Below are 18,897 nucleotides of genomic sequence, written 5' to 3'. Positions count from 1 at the left end.
TAGACCTGTCCTTGCCCGAGTTGTCCTTCATGGATTTCTGGAGGGGTCTTTAGTGCCGTCCTCCTACCATGTTTCTTCTTGAGCTTTTGTACTCTCCCTTCAGTAAGGAGTACTGCAACACTGTTATGAAAGAACATAGTGCAGTTGTGTAAAATCTTACCATAACAGTAGATGTCCTTCTCTTCAGTGTTGCAGTATTCACTCCCTCCTTTCTGCCCTCTCGGCTGCCGCCTGTTTCTTCTTGCTTTCCTGGCTGAGGGGCTCTTCTCCCTTTCCTCCTTCTGAATGTACATGTTATTCCTTATCCCTGAGGGCATTCTGTTCCTTCTGGGGCTTTTTCAGTTGGACTTTGAGTTATCCTTGGCAGGAGAGCCCTTCTGTTAGGAATACTGCAACAGTAAAGAGAAGGACATCTACTGTTATGATAAAATTTTACACAACTGTACTTTCACTTTCCTTACATTACCTTAGTTAATTATCCTCATTAGTATCTTTGGTCATATCCCAAAATCATTCATTTCAGGCAGATTTGTTGGGATGGTCTGTTGACTCGCATTTTCCTTAACTGCCATTTTCATTAACACAGGGGAGTTCTCTGTTAGTAATATTGGATGACTTTCTTCAGAATTCTCTATATGCAACTGCTTGAGTGATACAGTATATTCTATCAAGTCTGTCCCATGGTTGAAATTTTGGAGAAACATTTCTATATAGTCTGTCCTTTACCTTTGACTATTTTATTATTGCAATTTTTGACTTGCTAAAACCAATTTATGCTTTTATTGTTCTTAATTTGTGTAATTTCAGCCTTTGTTTTAGATACCAAAGGGGTACTTGCTTTTTGTTTTCATTTATCTGGTGTAATATTGTTTACTCTTTAAAGATGGCAAAAGTACACAAAAGAATTAGGTAGTCCTGCATTTCTAGTGCTTAGGGGGGGCACTGCTGTGGTGGAGATAGTGGCAAGATTAGTTCTAGGCTACATATGTTGTCATACTTAGCATCATGTTTGTAGTGATGTCAGAGATAGGAACACACTGTTTAGAAATTGGTTCTAAAAAAAAAAAAGGTGCACAGCCAAGATGCCTGTCAGTAGATGGTACTCGTATTACACTTGTTGAATGAGATATCCTTGGAAGTTGTACTTTCACTGTGTTTTTGTTTGGTTTCATTTTGTATTTCTAGTTGAGACTAAGGAAGGCATTAACATTTGCCATTGTTTGGTTAATTCTTATCCTTTTCTGTTTTTTTTTTGCCTCAGACCTTCGACCAAGAATGTCCAACTCTCTCCCTGGTAGTAATTCTATCATCAGTCGATTGTTGATCAGTGCCGATTCCTTCAGCTCTGAGACGGACAACATGTTAGTACTGTGGGGAACCAGTGTGGGTTATAAGTATTTATTGTTTCTATTCAAAGTATGTACAGCAGTTGAAGTCTTTGGCAGGTTGCATGGTACCATAAACGTGTGAGAAAATGTAAGTACAAATGTGTGCATATGAAGGGGTGTGCTTATCACCCTAAATTATAATCCCCGGGCTGTGATTTTAGGATATCAATGACAAGTAGAGACTGTTGGGAAGTGTTAAAAATAGGTGAAGAAAGGCCAAATGAATCTGCAGCTATGCCGTTCTAAGATGCTGCATGTTACCTCTCAGCAGGCCAGAATTCACATTCAGCAGTGATTCAGAGCACTCCCAGTGACAGTGTTGAGTATGAGTAGCTGATGGCTTGCCTTCCACTATTTCAAATAAAGAAAACTGCAGTATTACTTCCTTACTGCCTTCTGCTAGCAGCCTGCTAGAAACAGTGTCTCAGTGACAAATGAGCAGTTACCCTTTAGCAGCTGTCTGTGTATATTCAAGGAAGGACATGGTTAGTATTGCTGCCTCACAGCTTGGTGCCTTCGGTGCAGAGTCTGTGCACCCTGTTTGTGTCTCCTTTGCTTTATCAGGTGCTGTGATTTCCTCCCATAATCCAGAGTTGTACTCCTTGTTCCTTTTTGTTTCATCTGCCTGGAATCTTCTTTTGACCTCTTGATACGCAAGTTGTTAGTCTCCATTTTCTGGATTTTTTTAAAGACATTTTAAGTCTTGCTGTGTGCATTATAAGTTTTTGTAGTGTCTAAATGTGTTATATTTTTTTGTCCAAATTATCTATCTTATATTTGCCAACCTGGACATCACGTCAACCAGAAAGGTTCCACTGAATCTTTTTGTTGTTGTTTCACCCAACTTGGCCATGATGATTTGCATAACAGCACATAAACAGATGGCAGCATCAAATCATGTTCTCCCTTCTGAAGTAGCTTACAAAGTGTGCACTGGTGCATGTTATCTGTTTTCTGCTAAGTGAGGAGGTGCAACGTCTGAAGCAACTGACCCTAAATCTTGCTGCTTCCTGATCAACTGTTTAATGTAATGTGGCATGTCATCTTGTTTTCATTGTTGCTGGTGTCCCTTCATCAACCATGATGGATGGTACAGCATCCAGGGTAATTGCTTCATAATTTGTTGGCAATTCTCAAACAGCTCATGCAGCAGAAAATTAATGCAGTCCATGAATCTAGTTTTCCCTTCTCATTCATCTCGAGCATCAGTATGCTTAGTGTGGTCAATATAAATTGTTTTCCTTTCTCATGCAGTTCACTCAGCACAGTACTAGAAACAGTCCTTGCCAATATGGTTGTTCTTAGCTTGTCTGGGCAGCATGGTACATGAGATGATCTGTTCAGCTCTGATTGTCCCTTTTCATCTTACCTGGGTAGTGTAGTGCCTAAGAAGATCATAGTTTTGTTTTTCCCCACCTGATCATTTGAGAAGCACTGTGTTTAGAATGATCACGGTAGATGAGGTTGTCCCTTTTATGTGTGTTTTGGAAGCACGGTGCTGCCTAGGTGGTCACCACAGATCTGGTTGTCTCTTCTCAGTCTGCTTGTTATGCATGTTGACAGAACTGGTCCTCACAGGTTTAGTTTCCTCCCTCGGCTTGTTTGGATAGTATTGTGCCTATGGTAATCTCCACATAAGGGATTGCACTTTCAAAAACAGCTTAAGTATTGCATTGCCTGAAGTGTTCTGTGCAGATGTGTTTATTTTGTTTTGGGCAACTCTGTATGTTTGATGACGTGTACAGCTCTGTTTGTCCCTCATCAGCTTATTTCAACAGGACAATGTCTGAAGCAATTTTCATAGATTTGTTTGTTGTGTCATCTCAGCTTTATAGGCAGTACAGTGGCTGAGGTCTGGCTAGTTCCTCTCAGCCTATTTTATTTTGTGCCATCAGACCACATGAAGTGCTACCTTTGAGTTCAGTTTGCATTGAATCTGCCTGAACAAGAGTGGCTGACATGAGATCACCTCTGTGCAGGAGGTTTCGCTTTGCTGTCATGATCACGTGTACTTTTGGTAATACTTCATTCAAGGTCACTGTAGAAATGAAATGTCCAGGGCAGCCAACATGGGGAGAAAAACACCCAGAAAGGTCACCATAAAATTATGGAATCTGCTCTGTATCATATATTTAGTACATCCTACAAATAGGTCCTCGTGTAATGCTAGACATTTCAGAACACAAGAGACAGAAATATCAGCCTGGTGTTTGTGATTTACCGATGTGATTATTTTTACTAATCTGATTGTTGAGTATATTTGTTAATATTGGATAAATAAGCACCAGAGGAGAAAGGCTACACCAACCTTGTTGAATAAAATGTAGAATTTTATTACCACAGTTCCGGCTGGCACAGAAAAAAATCCAGAAGCTATTCAGCACACAAAGTCCAAACTGTTGAAAGCACAAACACAAAGAATAGATACAGAAGCTGTTCAGCACACAAAATCCAAGACTGTTGAAAGCACAAACGCTATGTCTCCACACCTGCGTTGCTTTAGGACACTTCTTCAGATGCACTACAACTCATACAAAACTACATTCTATTTAAATACACTTTCAATTGATTTAATTAAACAGTTAATTAACCACACCTATTTCATTCAGGTTCAGCCTTACTAGACTTGCAAGATACCAAACTTTGAAAACTCCTTGATCTGAAGTAGGATATTCATTTGTCTGCAACCTGTGGGTTATGGATCCGATATCGGATCCGAACCGGCATGGTTTTCCAGCTATGGATCCAAGCTCTCAGCTCCTCCCCTCACCCATAATGCCCTGCTCTACCCTCATGACCCCAGATCTCGTTTGCCGCGCTGGTGACTGGATTTGGGTTCTTTGCTCTCAGCTAAGTGGTGATTTATTACCTGTTAAAACAGAAAGTTTTAAGTTTTTTGTGTAATTCTGTGTGAAAGTTTAGGTTTCCCTCCTTAATAGTTTTATTTTGAGTTAAATTAAGTAATTTTTTTCCCTCCCCTCGCTGTTGCGTAGAGTGTGTGTGTGGGCCTGTGTGTCTTTTTCTTTTAAGTTACTTTTAGTAGCTTGTAGATTATGGCTGATCAGCCTAAATCTATTTTTTCCAAATGCTCCGAGTGTGGTCATAAGCTCTCACCGGCTGATGGCCACACTCGGTGTGTTAGGTCTCGGGTTGAACACCTCACATCTGGCTGTTCCATATGTGCAGGGTTCAACCCCAGGGCACTGAGGGAGCGGAGGTCCAAGCTTGTCTTGGCGGGTCTTTTACCGCCAGACTCGGCTCCGGCCTCCGCTCCTTCGGGGACTACTGTGGCTACAGTTGTTCCCCCTGTGGCACCCCCTCCTGCTCCTGGGACTCAACCTCCCGCTTCTGGAGAGGAGAGGGATGCTGCTAAAAAGGTACGGTGGGAGGAGCACCACAAGCGGCGGGCCGAGACCTCTGTTTCGCCCCGCCAGCCAAGCGGCTTCTCCCGGCTCCGTGTCGGTTCGGTCTCCTCCTTCTCGGCTCCGGTCCCCTGTGTGCTTTTCACCGGGTCCTGAGGAGGAGGAGACCCGATCTCCGTCGAGGCTATCGAGGAGGCACTCCAGGCCTACCTCGGTAGCCTCGACGAGATCTACACATAGCCTTTCTGATGCTGATCTGGACCGGATGATGAGAAGGTTCATCCAGGCCCAGATGCAGATGGGAGTGCTCTTGCCTCCCCTCCGGGGAGCTCAACACCCTTTTAAGCCTATTGCTCCTTCTCCGACCCGCTATCCGGGTTCGGAGCAGCTGGAGCCGAGCAGCCGAGCGGGGTGGGTCGGCGCCGATAGTACTTGGTACCGGATCCGACCCTGCCCTCGGTGCGTCGGACCCGACCTCTCGGAGCCTGGATCCGAGCCGGATCCGGGGATCAGTGCTCCTTCGGCGCCGTCTGTGTCGGAGCGTACTGTCCCTTCGGATCCGAGTGCCGGGCGCCGGCTCCGTCCACTCGGATCCGAGGGGAGCCGATTGTCGGATCCTTTGGTCGAGGTCGGCTCCCTTCGGCTTTTGATGTAGTGGAGAGGGCTCTGTTGAGGGTCTCCGGACCCCGGCACTTGTTCGGCTCCGTCCCGCTCCCTCTGCACTGGGCCAGGCTTCCACCATCCGGCCCCTGGGACAGCCCGCTTCTGTGCCCCAAGTTGCTCCTATGGAGCAAATTGCTGCTAGAGGACTCCTCTGACAGCCCCCAGAGGAGGTCCCTCGCAAGCATACGTGCAAAAGGAGGCACATTGACTCCCCGAGTCTCTCACAGAAGACACGGACTTGGAGGAAGGGAAGGCTCCCCACGGTCACCCTCGAGGATGTCTCCTTTGGAGACATCATGGAAATGCTCCGTATAAGGGGGGGGTGGTCTGCCCCCAAGTCTTCCTCTGACGAGTCCATGTTCTTGGAGGCATTTGAAACGGGCCCGTCTACCTCTTGGGTGTCCCCTGCCGACCCCCTGGTGGACCTTATTACCACCAGGGCGTGGAAGGAACCGGACACCGTGGAGCCAATTCCCAAAAGACCGGATAGGATCCTTAGTCCGCCATCCGACCGGACCCATTGGAGTAAGGGGCCTCCGTAGATGCCATGTTGACGGCGGCCACAAAGAGGGAACTGGCTCAGGAGAGTCCTCAGTCCACCCACCGAGCAAGGAGTCTCGGATGATGGACCGCTTGGGGAAGCGGATGTTCAGTTCGGCGACCTTCTCGGTAAGGGCGCTGAACTATTTGGCACATGTTATTCGGATGCAGCGAGATCTTATTAAGGAATACGCTGCATCCCCCCTGAGTCCATTTCGGAGGAGGACAGAGTTCTGCACTCCACCCGTATGGCCACTCTTAGGTCAGTTACAAATACTTCTATGCGGCTACTCTCCCATGCAACGGAGGGCCGCTAGAGCTGCGGGACAGGACTGGTCACTAGGCGCCAGGCCTGGCTCCGTCACTGATTTTTCTGAGCCCTTCAAAGCGTCGTTTAACGCCTTTGATGGTTCTGCTCTGTTTGGCAAGACCGTTCATGAGACGTTGACCCAGAGCGAAAGGACGGAAGACGCTGTCTGCCGCCGGAATCCGCTTCTCTGCACCCCAGAGGCCCTATTCTAGGAACCAAAAGGGTCAGAAGAAGATGTGGTTCCGGAAGTCGCAGCAGTCCCAGCCTGCTCCGGACAACCAGTCCTTCCGTGGCAGAGGAGGACAGGGAGGACGCCGCCCTAGAGGCAGAGGGGCTCCCAGAAACTTCGGGTCCAGGGAACCTTTCTCTGAACGGCCCGCAGCAACCCTGAGGGGTTGCCCGACTGCTGTACTCTGGAGGCAGTCGGGGGACGTTTTTCGGGGCACCTAGCGGCATGGGAGTCCATAACATCGGACTGCTGGGTTCTCCAAATCATATCCAGGGGATATCGCATTCCTTTCCTTCACCTTCCAAAGTTGAAGTCCCTCCCAGACGTCCCACCCGGTCAACGGGAGGCCGCTTTGGCAGAAATTGGCCATCTGCTAAAGAAAAGAGCCATCCAGCCCGTTCCCCCAGACCAGATCGGATCAGGGTTCTACTCCAGATTCCTTTTAGTGCCAAAAAAGACGGGGGAACTAAGACCAATCCTAGACCTCTCTCTTGAATCTGGCAGTCCCCAAAGAAAAATTCCGAATGGTCACTCTGCAATCTATTCTCCCCCTTCTGGGAGAAAATCACTGGATGTGCTCTATAGACCTCAAGGACGCGTACTACCACATCCTGATGGACAGGCGCTCCAGGAGGTTTCTCCGCTTCCGGCTGGGAGCCAGTCACTACCAGTTCCGGTCCTTCCCTTTGGTCTCACCACAGCCCCAGGGTGTTCACCAAAGTATTAGCAGTGGTAGCGGCCCACCTGAGGCTTCAGGGGTGCAGGTCTTTCCCTACCTGGACGACTGGCTTCTTACCGCCCCAACAAGGCATCTACTTCTATTGGCGAGACTCCTTTCTCCATCTTGCTCCCTTTCTGGGCATCACAATAAATACAAAAGTCCAACCTGGCCCACACAGCTCTTAGATTTTATAGGGGCCAGGCTAGACACAAGGAGTTTACGAGCCTTCCTCACTGCGGACAGAGTTCTAAATCTGCAGCTCCAGGTGCGGGCCATTCTCCATTCAAGTTCTGTTCCAGCGGAGTTGGTCCTGAGGGCTCTAGGGTCCATGGCATCGGCTATAGCACTTCTTCCTCTTGCCAGGCTCAATATGCGCATTCTACAGTGGACGCTCTTAGTACAGTGGTCATACCTTGCTCTCCCCATGCATCATCCCATAGCGATCAGCAAGGCTTGCAAGCGGTCCCTCTTGTGGTGGCTCCACTCCCGGATCTCCACAAAGGCCGCCTTTGTGCTTCTCCCCTCGCCACGGTGACCACGGACGCCTCCCGCCTCGGGTGGGGGCACTTTATGGCCGGACCGTCCAAGGCACGTGGAGCGATTCAGAGACCTTACTGCATATCAATGTTCTAGAGATGAGAGCAGTGCTCTTAGCGTTGCTAGCACTTCAGGACTTTCTTCCCTTGGGAACAATTGCGATTCAATCGGACAACATGTCTGTTGTCTGGTACATCAACAAACAAGGTGGAACAAGGTCTTACCCTCTTTGTCGAGAGGCCATGAGAGTTTGGGAATGGGCAATCTCCACCAATCGCTTTCTAATAGCAACGCACATTCCGGGTCGGTCCAACATCCTAGCGGACAAGCTCAGTCACACCATTCTGACCCCTTACGAGTGGTCTCTCAATTGTCAAGTAGCGGAACGCATATTCGCACGGTGGGGAACCCCTTCATGCGATCTTTTTGCTTCTCCCTCAAACACCAAGTGCGACAGTTTTTCGCTCTAATACCTCCCGGAGGTACCCCAAGAGACGCTCTGGTGCATGCTTGGCCACCCGGTCTTCTGTATGCCTATCCACCCTTGCCTCTGATGCTCCAAGTTCTTCAGAAAGCCTCTCGGGTGGGTTGCAGAATGATTCTCATTGCTCCATTCTGGCCTCGACAGATCTGGTTCCCCTTCCTAAGGTCTCACTCGGTGAATCCTCCTTGGATTCTAGATCCCATCCCGGATCTGATATCCCATCCATCCTGCATTCCTCCTCCGAACCTGGACAACCTGAAGCTGACCGCTTGGCTGCTCCAGTTCCACTCTTGATAAGGACTCCGGTATTTCTTCACCTGTAAAGGCAATTTTGGTGGCGGCTCATAAACCATCCACTAGAAAGGTTTACCAAGCAAATGGAAACGTCTCTCTTTGTGGGCGGAGCGGCAAGGCCTGAATCCCTTCACGGTTCCTCTCCCTTTAGTGCTTGACTTTCTAACCACTCTCTTTAACGATGGTGCCAGCAGTTCCACAGTCAAAGTTCAACTGGCGGCAATTTCTCACTATCACATTGGCCATGACTCTAATCCTCTTATGTCAGCCAAATTGTGTAAAATATTTCTTAAAGGTACTTTTCTTCTCAGGCCCCTATAAAACAAGCAGTTCCTCCTTCGCTCCTTTCTCTCGTCCTACAGGCCTTGGCCGGCCGTCCTTTCGTGCCTGCGGCTACGGTGGGACTCTAATTCTTGTCGTACAAGACAGCCTTTTGGTAGCCATTACATCAGCCAAGAGAGTTTCTGAACTTCAAGCATTATCAGCTAAACCTCCTTACTTGGTATTTCATCCGGACCGTGTCTACCTCAGGACCAACCCGTCCTTTCTTCCTAAAATCGCTTCTGAAGCAAACATCAATCAATCCATTAACCTCCCTGTTTTCTTCGCTAAATATGAAAACAAAGGTGAATATAAGCTACATTCACTAGATGTTCACAGGCAACTTAGATTTTATCTGAACAGGACAGCTGGTCATAGGCAATCCGACCAGCTGTTTATTTCCTTTGCAAAATTCAATTTGGGCAAGCCAATCTCTAAAGTTTCTCTGTCCCGCTGGATTTCACAGTGCATTTTATTGGCTTATCAAGCTTCAGGAAGGCCCGCACCGGAGGGTGTTCATGCCCATTCAACCCGGTCAGTATCTACCTCGGCAGCCTTCAAGGCTAGGATTCCTCTAGATGATATTTGTGCAGCAGCCACGTGGGCTTCATCTCATACGTTTATTTCCCACTATAAGTTGGATCTTGCATCTAGGGGTAGAGCATCCTTTGGCTCAGCGGTGCTCGGAATATCCTTCCATGATGGCCGCCCAAGATTCAGGTAGCTGGGGACTCTGTCCCACAGGTTGCAGACAAATGAATATCCTACTTCAGATTTAGAAGTTATGTACTCACCATAACGTTCCATCTGAGTAGGTGTATTCATTTGTCTGCAACCATCCCGCCCTCCTATCCCCCTGGCCTATCAGTTTCCTGCATATTCTTTGTTACCCTTTTTAGGGTATTGTTGCTTTGGCAAACTCGATCTGAGGTCATGAGGGTAGAGCAGGGCATTATGGGTGAGGGGAGGAGCTGAGAGCTTGGATCCATAGCTGGAAAACCATGCCGGTTCGGATCCGATATCGGATCCATAACCCACAGGTTGCAGACAAATGAATACACCTACTCAGATGGAACGTTATGGTGAGTACATAACTTCTAATTACTATCACAGCAAATACTAACAGATCAATTTATATTAAATAACTCTACTTATTTTACCTTTAAGGTTTAATAAAACATTTCCCAATGAACTACAATAATGATTGTTAAAACACATACTTAAAAAATCTTAAAAGGTTAAAAATAATTATTAAAAACTTTTAAATACTTTTAAATAACTGCCTTCATCTAGCTGAATTGGGTTAACCTCCTACACCCTCTAGTGTTCATTTCGAACTATTGCACATTTCCACTACTATGACATTTTAAAAGTTCAAATTGATTTTGTCTAGCTTAATTTCCTCATAAACTGCTTACTTATAATTTTGTTTCTTAATAACATAATTAAATTTTGCCACTCAAAAATAGAGAACTACTTAATAACAAAACTAAAAATCAACTAAGAGCTTTTTCGTAGCTTTATCATTTGATTTGAGAAGGGACATCCTGCTCAAAGCTTAGCTGCCCTCAGTTTCAATACTGGGGCTAGGGAAACTATATTATTGAGACCTGGTTCATTATACGATTCCAGCTGAAGTTGCCATAGCAATTCTTTATATTCAATGGTATCTTCCCAATTTCCGCCCCGAATGTCCTTCTTAACAACTTCTAATACATAAAAATAAAACTCTGCTTCCAAGCATTTCATTTTATGTCGAAACAGAGCATTATTCATACAACCTCTTTTAATGTCATAATAATGCTCATAAATCCGATTTTTCAATTTACGTTCAGATTTACCAACATAAAAAGCTTGGCATTTTTTACAAGTGCTTAAATATATGATACCACTTGTATGGCAATTTGCGTAATCAGTGCTCCTAACCAGGAAGTCCCTACTCTGAATATTGACTGCATCACGGGCATATATATAGGGGCATTGTGGGCAGCTTCCACATTTAAATGTTCCAATTCTGCTCTTTTTACTCATTTTCCCTCTGCCCTTTGTCTCAAAATAATTTTTCAGATTCTTACCCTTCCTATAAGTACATTTCAATGGGTTTTCAAAAAGGCTATTCAAATCAGACAGCTCCCCAAACTTCTGCCATTCTGTTTTGATAAGGTTAAAAATATATTTTGCTTCACCATTATAGTCCATCACAAAATTATTTAAACCATCAAATTCTTCTAATAGTCTCACTTCCTTCATTTGTTCATCCATCCCTAAAATTGGGTGGTATTTTTGTTGTCTACCATGCACCACCTCTTTTTCAACTTCCATTATTAGGGCCTCGGGGTAGCCTCTCTCTAAGAACATAGCGTGTAATTTATCACATTCTTCTTTGAAGTCTCTATTTCTAGAGGACATTCTGCTACCCCTCTATTTGTTAATATGTTTATCATTATATGTGGCAAATTTTAATGTTTTATATTTTCTGTCTGATTGGTTGCTCTACTCTTTATAGGGAGTGTTACACAGAGAAATGTGTTATGAATAATTACTTTGGAATCGGACTGGATGCTAAAATATCTTTAGACTTCAACACAAAGAGGGATGAACACCCTGAAAAATGCAGGTAAGACATTGTACTGTATTATATAACTACAGTTAATTCTTTCTTCTTTTATGTTTCTATGATTTAATTCCACCACAGTCTTGTAGAGTATTTTCAGGTGTTCAGCTGAGTTGATTTGCATTGGTTCCTTGTATAAGTGCCCCAGATTTATTCTGTTGTTCCCTTTAGTGGAGAACTCCCAGTGAGTCATCACCTGTTGGTCTCTGATGTGGTTTATCTTTAACACTTCATTTATTCTTGGTGGAGTTTCAGCATAAAAAAAAGCCAAGTGTATGTCAGCTGTATCTTTTATAGCATGTTTTTGTTCTTATTTTACATTATTTTGAACCTTTGTGGCCTGTCCTCTGCATCTGTGATTTGTTTCTGTCAGTAGTTTCAGTAGTGGATCTGACTGTAACTTATCCTGTAGTGGATGTGCTTACATATTTCCTTTAAGACTACAACTTTGAGTACTCTGTTTGTCTTCAGAATGTTTTGCAAGGTATTTTCTTTCATTATTCCTGACCCTGCTCTACCACTTCTGGTTATACATGGAATAACTGAAACTGGCCCTTGCTTACTTGTCAGGTAAAAGTATCTTCACTTGTTTAAATGTGCTGCAGAAGTGAATTAATGATACACTGTTTGTTGTGCTTCCATGTCTTAACTTGTAGCATCAGTCCTTGTATTGAAACCAGATTATGTTTAAAGTTGTATTGCATATGTTAGCCTGATTGTGGCAGAACATTTTCAGTTACTGGTATACTGTCCCTGTGTACTTTGCATACCTCAGCTTTTAAGGAATGAGTTCCTGTTTTGAGACAGTCACTATGCACTGCCCTTTGTGTACATCCCTGACCATCACCAGTTTTATATGTAGCCTCAGTAGTCCTGTATCAGCTGTGTCCATATTTCCTAGCATAGCAGTTACTTGTATTCCCAGTGCAGTTTTGTAGTCCTTAATGGAAATTATTGTGTACTTTTTTGCCTGCAGTTTGTTCATACATACATAAGTTTGACAAACAAGCTTAGGGTCTGTTGGCTGTCATGGAGCTTGATCATTCAGGTCCCATGTTTGGAATTTACTGGTAACAGTTTAATCATATATTTCACTCTTGAATGCAAAAATAAATAAGTAAAAAATGTGTTGGTCCACTAAGAGAAAACAAACACTAAAACACAAAAGTGATGTAATACCTTATATTTGACCGACATATGTTTAGCAATTACTTCAGCTTTCAAGTGGGCATGAGTCCTTCCTCAGGAGTTAAGTTTACTGATGTTCAATACATTCCTTAAATGTCCATGTGTGCCTGGAAAGGGAAGTGCATCATTTATTTCCAATTGGCTCAAAAAAAAAAAAAAAAAACCTTCAAAAATGCTAATGCAGAAAAGAATGCACAGCATTGACTACACCTGAGAGACTGTGTGTGAGAGACTAATACTCTTAAAAGCTGAGTGATGGCATGCTATAAAAATCAGCGCTTTGCAAGTTACATTACAGTAAGTGTGTATTTAGCAGAGAAGAAGAAATAAAGAAATGCCATGTTGATCCACTGTCAGAAAACAAAAGCACTGGTACACAAACTTGATGTTACAACTTTTATTGAACAAGTAGGCTTTGCATTTACTTGAGCTTTTGAACTGGCATGAGCCCTTTACCTGGAGTTATTCAGAGAAGATTGCACAGAGAGACTCCTCTGACATTTAATTAGACAATAAGTCAAAGTACAAGAGATGTGCAGAGAGATTAATTAAATCCAGGGATGGAAAACATGAAAGTTTATCTAAACAAGCAATTATTGTGAGGTAGATATTTGGTTAACAGAAAATATGAATTAGCAATAATGTCCAGTTCACACTGGAGAGAAAAATAGGGACTACCAGGAGATGATGTATTAAAATGTATGGATAAGTAGAAATAACACCTTGGCAATTAACTGTGCAGTATAAAACAAATAGAAGCAGCAAAAAAGTAAAAAGCCACACAGGAACGCAGCTGAAGAAAAGTAACTAAATTTCAGGTCTTTTTTTGGTTCACGGAACTGAGAGTCCTCTTCCCCCGCACTACTACAGAGGTGTTAAAACCGTCACTGCACTGAGAAACCCTTGCAGAATCAGTTCCTCAGACTTCAAAAGAAAACCCTGAACAAAGGCCTGCAATTTAGTTGCTTTTCTGGCTGTAGCCAGATAAGTTCTAAGTATAGTGTAAAAGAAGGTCTCAGCCATAAATGGGGGTGATTAGAGACAGAAAAGAAGCAGTCCTTTACAGAATGTAAAGAAAATAACAGTGACCCTCCCAAATCCCATTATATGTCAATGGCATGGGAATTCAAAGTTACTGTCTTATGTCTGGCATGAGTCATATAAAGTATTATGGGAAAGAGAAAGTGTTGAGGGAGTACAAGATCACGTTTATACATCAAGCACCATTGGTAGCCATGTTGTGGAAAACAGGCTGAAATAAAAAAATAAAGCACTTAGAGTGATTTTGAGGTGTTAAAATAGGTCAGGAAACAAAAATAGAGTGAAAAACATTTTTTTTATTTCTAGGGTGAAGTTTTCGTTTGATAAGGCTTTTAGTACATACTTTGTTTCATGTTACCTGCCATCTTTAAATAACCAGTATTCCCTAGCTACAGGTACAATTGTGTTTAAAATCGCAAAGAATACTTAAAATGAGTCTTGTCAGCTGTCATCATTGCAGAGTATTGATGTAATTCCTTCTTTATACTCATAATGCCTCCTCTTATGCAGCCCAGTATTCACCTAATCTTTGTAGCTTTTCTCATTGCTTACTTACTGTAATACCATTTAACTACCAAAGTTAGCATTCCACATATGTAGTTGTCAGCAGTTTCTCCACGTTCTGTACTATTCTAGTACGTTTGTGTTTTCCATCTTCTTCAGCTTTCCAGGCTGCTTTCTTATCCTTCACTCCTCACCATGCATGCTGGCCTTTTGCAGATCTTTGTGTCATCTGCAAGAAATATATCCTGTCCGTTTCATTCATTCTGCATTATAGTCAGTTAAACAGACATTAAATGGGTCCATTTCTAGTACCATCACTTCAGGTAACTCACTAGAATTCTCGTTTACACTGTGACCCTATATTTGTCAGTGGTCACACTGACATTGTCCTAGAAACCACCCCTAAGCTGATGTAATATGCTTATAACCTTTTGTGTAATTTTGAATCTGTTTGAAGATTGCGTCTGCAACCCATAGCTTGTTGTAACTTTTTAACAATTTACCTGGAGAAGACTTTTAGATTAAAAAAGTCTCCTCTTCTACGAAGGTAGAGCGGACAAAAAATGTCAACAAACTGTATTAATTTATAATTCCATGTTGATGTTGTTTAGTGATTTTTAAAAAGGTCTAGTATATATTTTCCTGATTATTCATTGTTCATACTACTTCTTTTCCCATATCCATGCCCCAGTTATTGTATCCAGATACATTTAATGATGAATGATTGTGCCTATGTTTCTTGTTCTGCAGAAGTCGCACTAAAAATATGATGTGGTACGGAGTGCTAGGGACAAAAGAATTCCTGCATCGGACATACAGAAACCTGGACCAGAAGGTGTTGCTAGAGGTATATATAAAATGCATCATTTTCTTCTTCTTAAGTGTGTATGTTTCTTCAGGGTCTGTTCACAGGCAGAGAAAAATAATGTGAGATACCGGATAGTTTGCCTCATCAAATAACCATCTTGTGCTGTTGGGATATACTAAACTTCAGCAGATATGTTCCTGTAGCCAGTTATTCACCTTTTTTGTCCAGTTAGAGCTGTTTGTCCATTCTCCTGTCACTGTGCACAGTGCAGTTAGATTGCTCTGGTAGCAATTAGGCGGTTATATTTGCTACTCACTGTGGTCTGATACTGCAGTTTAACTGGGCTGTACATACCACACACTTACACAAGCCTTGCTTGTAACCTGGTGCAAGTGTATTGCAGAGTGTCTGGTTTGCTTGTTATGCTGAATCAGTGCACCTCAAACTTTTTACATTTGCCTGGCTTATAATGATGAGTTAGCAACCTTAGATGCTGTACATGTGCATGTCACTTGCTAAAGTAAATCAGTACTCTGTAAACTATGCATTTTTTCCTTTGTAACACTTGACTCTGAAACTCTTAACCTATGCATTCCTATCTTGCTCATAACAATAAATGAGTGGTGAAATTTTTCAGTCTTGTCAGCATTAGATTATAACCTTGCTCCTTAATCTACTGTTGTATATAGTTGTAATTTCTTAAGTACCGTATGCACGGCTCTATTGAAACTGATGAGTTTGTGATTTCCCTTTATTTTTTTATAGCTGTGTGTATGTTTGCAAATTTACTTTTGTCTTGCCTCAAGTCAAGTCGTACTTGATGGGGGGCTTTTGGGAAGCCCACTTACCCACATATCAAATAAATATCTCAGACTGTACCTTGTGGCCATCCTATAACTGAATCAGTGCACTCCAGGCATACGTACTTGTTCTGCTTGTAACTGAGATAGTGCATCACAAACTAAGTATACTTCCTTGGACTTGTAACAGTTGAGTCAGTAACCATCCAAGCTCTGCATGTTTGACATCATGTAAAAAGAAATCAGAAAGCCTTTACGTTGCAAATTGATGGTTTAGCAGGTTGACAGAATCCCACTTGGAAGCAGGCCCTGTTTTAAAAATGAGGGCAGCTAGATTATAACTTTATTATGGAAATGTTTCTGCCTTCTATTTATTGGTATGCATTTCCTTTTAAAACTACTGTGTCTTTTAAAGTCACTATGTTTCTTTAAATGTTTAATGCATTGTGTAATTAATTTATTATAATTATGAGCAACTATAAAAGCTGGTGGTTTGTATTTGTATCTAGTTCTGATGAAGTCTGAAAGTGTCTAAGGTGAAAGCACCTAATGTTTTTAATAAATTGTGCATCTTTCATAACATTTTTTTGAGCTACATTGTTTTGCTTTAACATACTGCAGAGCAGAACATTTTTTGTGCTGTTATTTTTGGTTATTGGTCTACTTGCACAAACCGCTCTACTTTGGTGGTCTAGGCTCCCCACTTTTAACACAATCCTCGAGACCCAGCTTCTTAAATGTTTATCCCAGTCCAAGATGGTTAACTGTACATCCTTGGACATCTCTCTTCCTCCAAAGAAAAAGCGTGAGGCCTTGAACGGTTCAGCAGTCCAACGTTTCTCACTTGACATACCCACTGAAGTTACAGAACCCTGTGGTATGTCAGACTTTTGCTCAGTTGCCCACTACCAAGACCCCGTCTGAGGCCAGTATGGCTGCTCAGGCCTTGCGGACAGTTTTTTATTTATTTATTTTATTTTTTATTTTTTATCTTACATTTGTTAACCGGGGGTGTCTGACGGAGCAGCAGAGGCCCGGGGAGAAAAGCTCCACAAAGAAAAATTACAGACACATTTAGTTATTTAGACATAATCAGTATACACACAAATTACAAGAGACATGTTTTTACAGTGGTATGCGGCACAAACAGTTACAGTGGAGAGAACAATAAAAAAAAAGATTAATTTTAAAAATAAAGGTAAGTAATAGATTTGTGGTGTACAGCTGAACTTTGGAATGTAGGTAGAATACATACATAGTACACAGGTACAGTACATACATTGTAGATTAGCCAGTGTTTGTGAGTAAGATTGAAAAACTATTATCAATTGCTCTAGATTTAGTATGCATATGTTATCCGCTTTCACTAGCCTGGGGAGCAATCATGGCATTGCCAACTTTGCTTGAGATGTTGCCTGATGAGGTCTTTAAAGGAGGCTTTGGATGATGTGTTTTGAATGCTAGTAGGGACAGAGTTCCATTTTTAGCCACCGAACTACTATATAGTGCATCTCCAAAGCTATTGTAGCTGTTGGTGACTTCTAGTAGTAGTTTGCTTGATGATCTAAGAGGCCTTTTGGCTGAGTGATGTTGTACTAGGTTTTTGAGGGCAGGACACTTATTGGGGAGGTAATAGATAGAATGACAGAGGCAGAGCTGATTGTAGGTTAGGAGGTTGGGCAGTTCAAGCCAGTGGAGCTGTCTCAAAGCAGTACAGTGATGAGTTCTATATGAGCAATTTGCAGCAAAATGGGCAATTCTGTTATAGCAAGCTTCCATTTTGCTTAGTTCAGTTTTGTTGAGATTAGTCAGAATGGGAGATGCATAGAGTAGGGTGGATAGAAGTTGGGAGCGAGCAATGGCTGATCTTGTGTTGTTGGTAAGAAATGGTTTGATACGGTAGAGTGACCCCAGTTTGGCATGTACTTTTTTAATAGTTAAGTTCAGATGACTATCAAATTTTAGGTGGGAGTCTATGGTTATTCCCAATAGCTTAGCCTGTGCCACTGAAGCAATTGGAGTAGCATTTGTGGAGTAGATAGTGAATTGACTGTTAATGTTTTTGTTAGAACTGGTTATAATCATAAGCTGAGTTTTCTTTGGATTGAGGATAAGTTGGGCTTTGGTAAGGTAGTTTTCAACGTCAGAGAATGCTAGTTGAGTTGTTTGCAGGAGGGTGGGAATGTTTTGTGCAGCACAGATTAAGGTAGTGTCATCTGCATACTGAATTATAGATGCATGCTGTGTGGAGGTGTGGAGGTCATTTGTGAAGACTGTGAATAGTAGTGGTCCTAAGATAGAACCCTGTGGGACTCCTATAGTTATGAGCAGCTGAGGAGAGAGAGAATTTTCCCATTTCACAGCTTGGTACCTGTCAGTTAAGTAGCTTTGGAACCAGGTAAGAGTGGAATTAGATAGATGATATTGGTTTAGTTTGTTTAGCAGGATTTGGTGTGAGACTGTGTCAAATGCTTTGGACATATCCAAAAAAAGAGTTGACACTTGCAGGCCTTCATTTTTGAGACGGTTTACTGTGTCTGTGAAGCAGAGGAGAGCTGTAGTGGTACTATGGGCAGGTCTGAAACCATGCTGAGTAGGTGACAGGATGTTGCAGTCTAGGAGATAGTTTAGCATCTGGGTATGGATGCATTTTTCTAGGATTTTGGCCAGGGGGGAGAGTAAAGCAATGGGTCTGTAGTTATTACGTTCAGTGGAGGTCCCACCTTTATGTATGGGTGTAACATAGGATATTTTCCAGAGTTTGGGCACATAGTTGTCAACAATTGATCTGTTTATGAGAGTGGAGACTGGGATAGCAATAGCATCTGCTGTAAGTTTCAAGAAATAGCTGGGGAGTAGGTGATGAGGTTTATAGTTTGGAGAGCATGCTTTTGATTGAAGTGGTGGAAACTTGTTTTGAGGGTAAAGCTTGTATTAGTGTTACTTGCGTTGGGGGGGGGGGGGATAGTGAGGAAGGAACTGTCCTGTGATACTAAGGATAGAATTGAGTTCAGAAAGTGGGAGTTGAATTGTGTTTCGATGGGAACTTTAGTGTCAGGGGTGGTTGGTTTGGGGGTAGCCTTTTGGGTGGAT

At 42.9% G+C, this 18,897-nt stretch overlaps 1 protein-coding gene across 1 annotated transcript in view; it reads left to right on the top strand.

Annotated features, from left to right (window-relative positions):
- The window catches only part of DGKD (diacylglycerol kinase delta), a 1,200,459-nt gene that overhangs the window by 978,752 nt on the left and 202,810 nt on the right, over positions 1-18,897 (top strand). The window contains exons 18-20 of the mRNA XM_044070581.1: positions 1,262-1,361; positions 11,356-11,466; positions 14,947-15,043. Of these exons, the coding sequence (XP_043926516.1) occupies positions 1,262-1,361; positions 11,356-11,466; positions 14,947-15,043 (308 nt within the window). The remainder of the gene's footprint in view (positions 1-1,261; positions 1,362-11,355; positions 11,467-14,946; positions 15,044-18,897) is intronic.

Source organism: Protopterus annectens, chromosome 4.part1 (genome assembly GCF_019279795.1).
Source record: "Protopterus annectens isolate FY-2018-M chromosome 4.part1, PAN1.0, whole genome shotgun sequence".
Lineage (NCBI taxonomy): Eukaryota > Metazoa > Chordata > Ceratodontiformes > Protopteridae > Protopterus > Protopterus annectens.
Note: the sequence above shows the minus strand (reverse complement) of the source record. Positions and strands in the feature narration are given on the sequence as shown.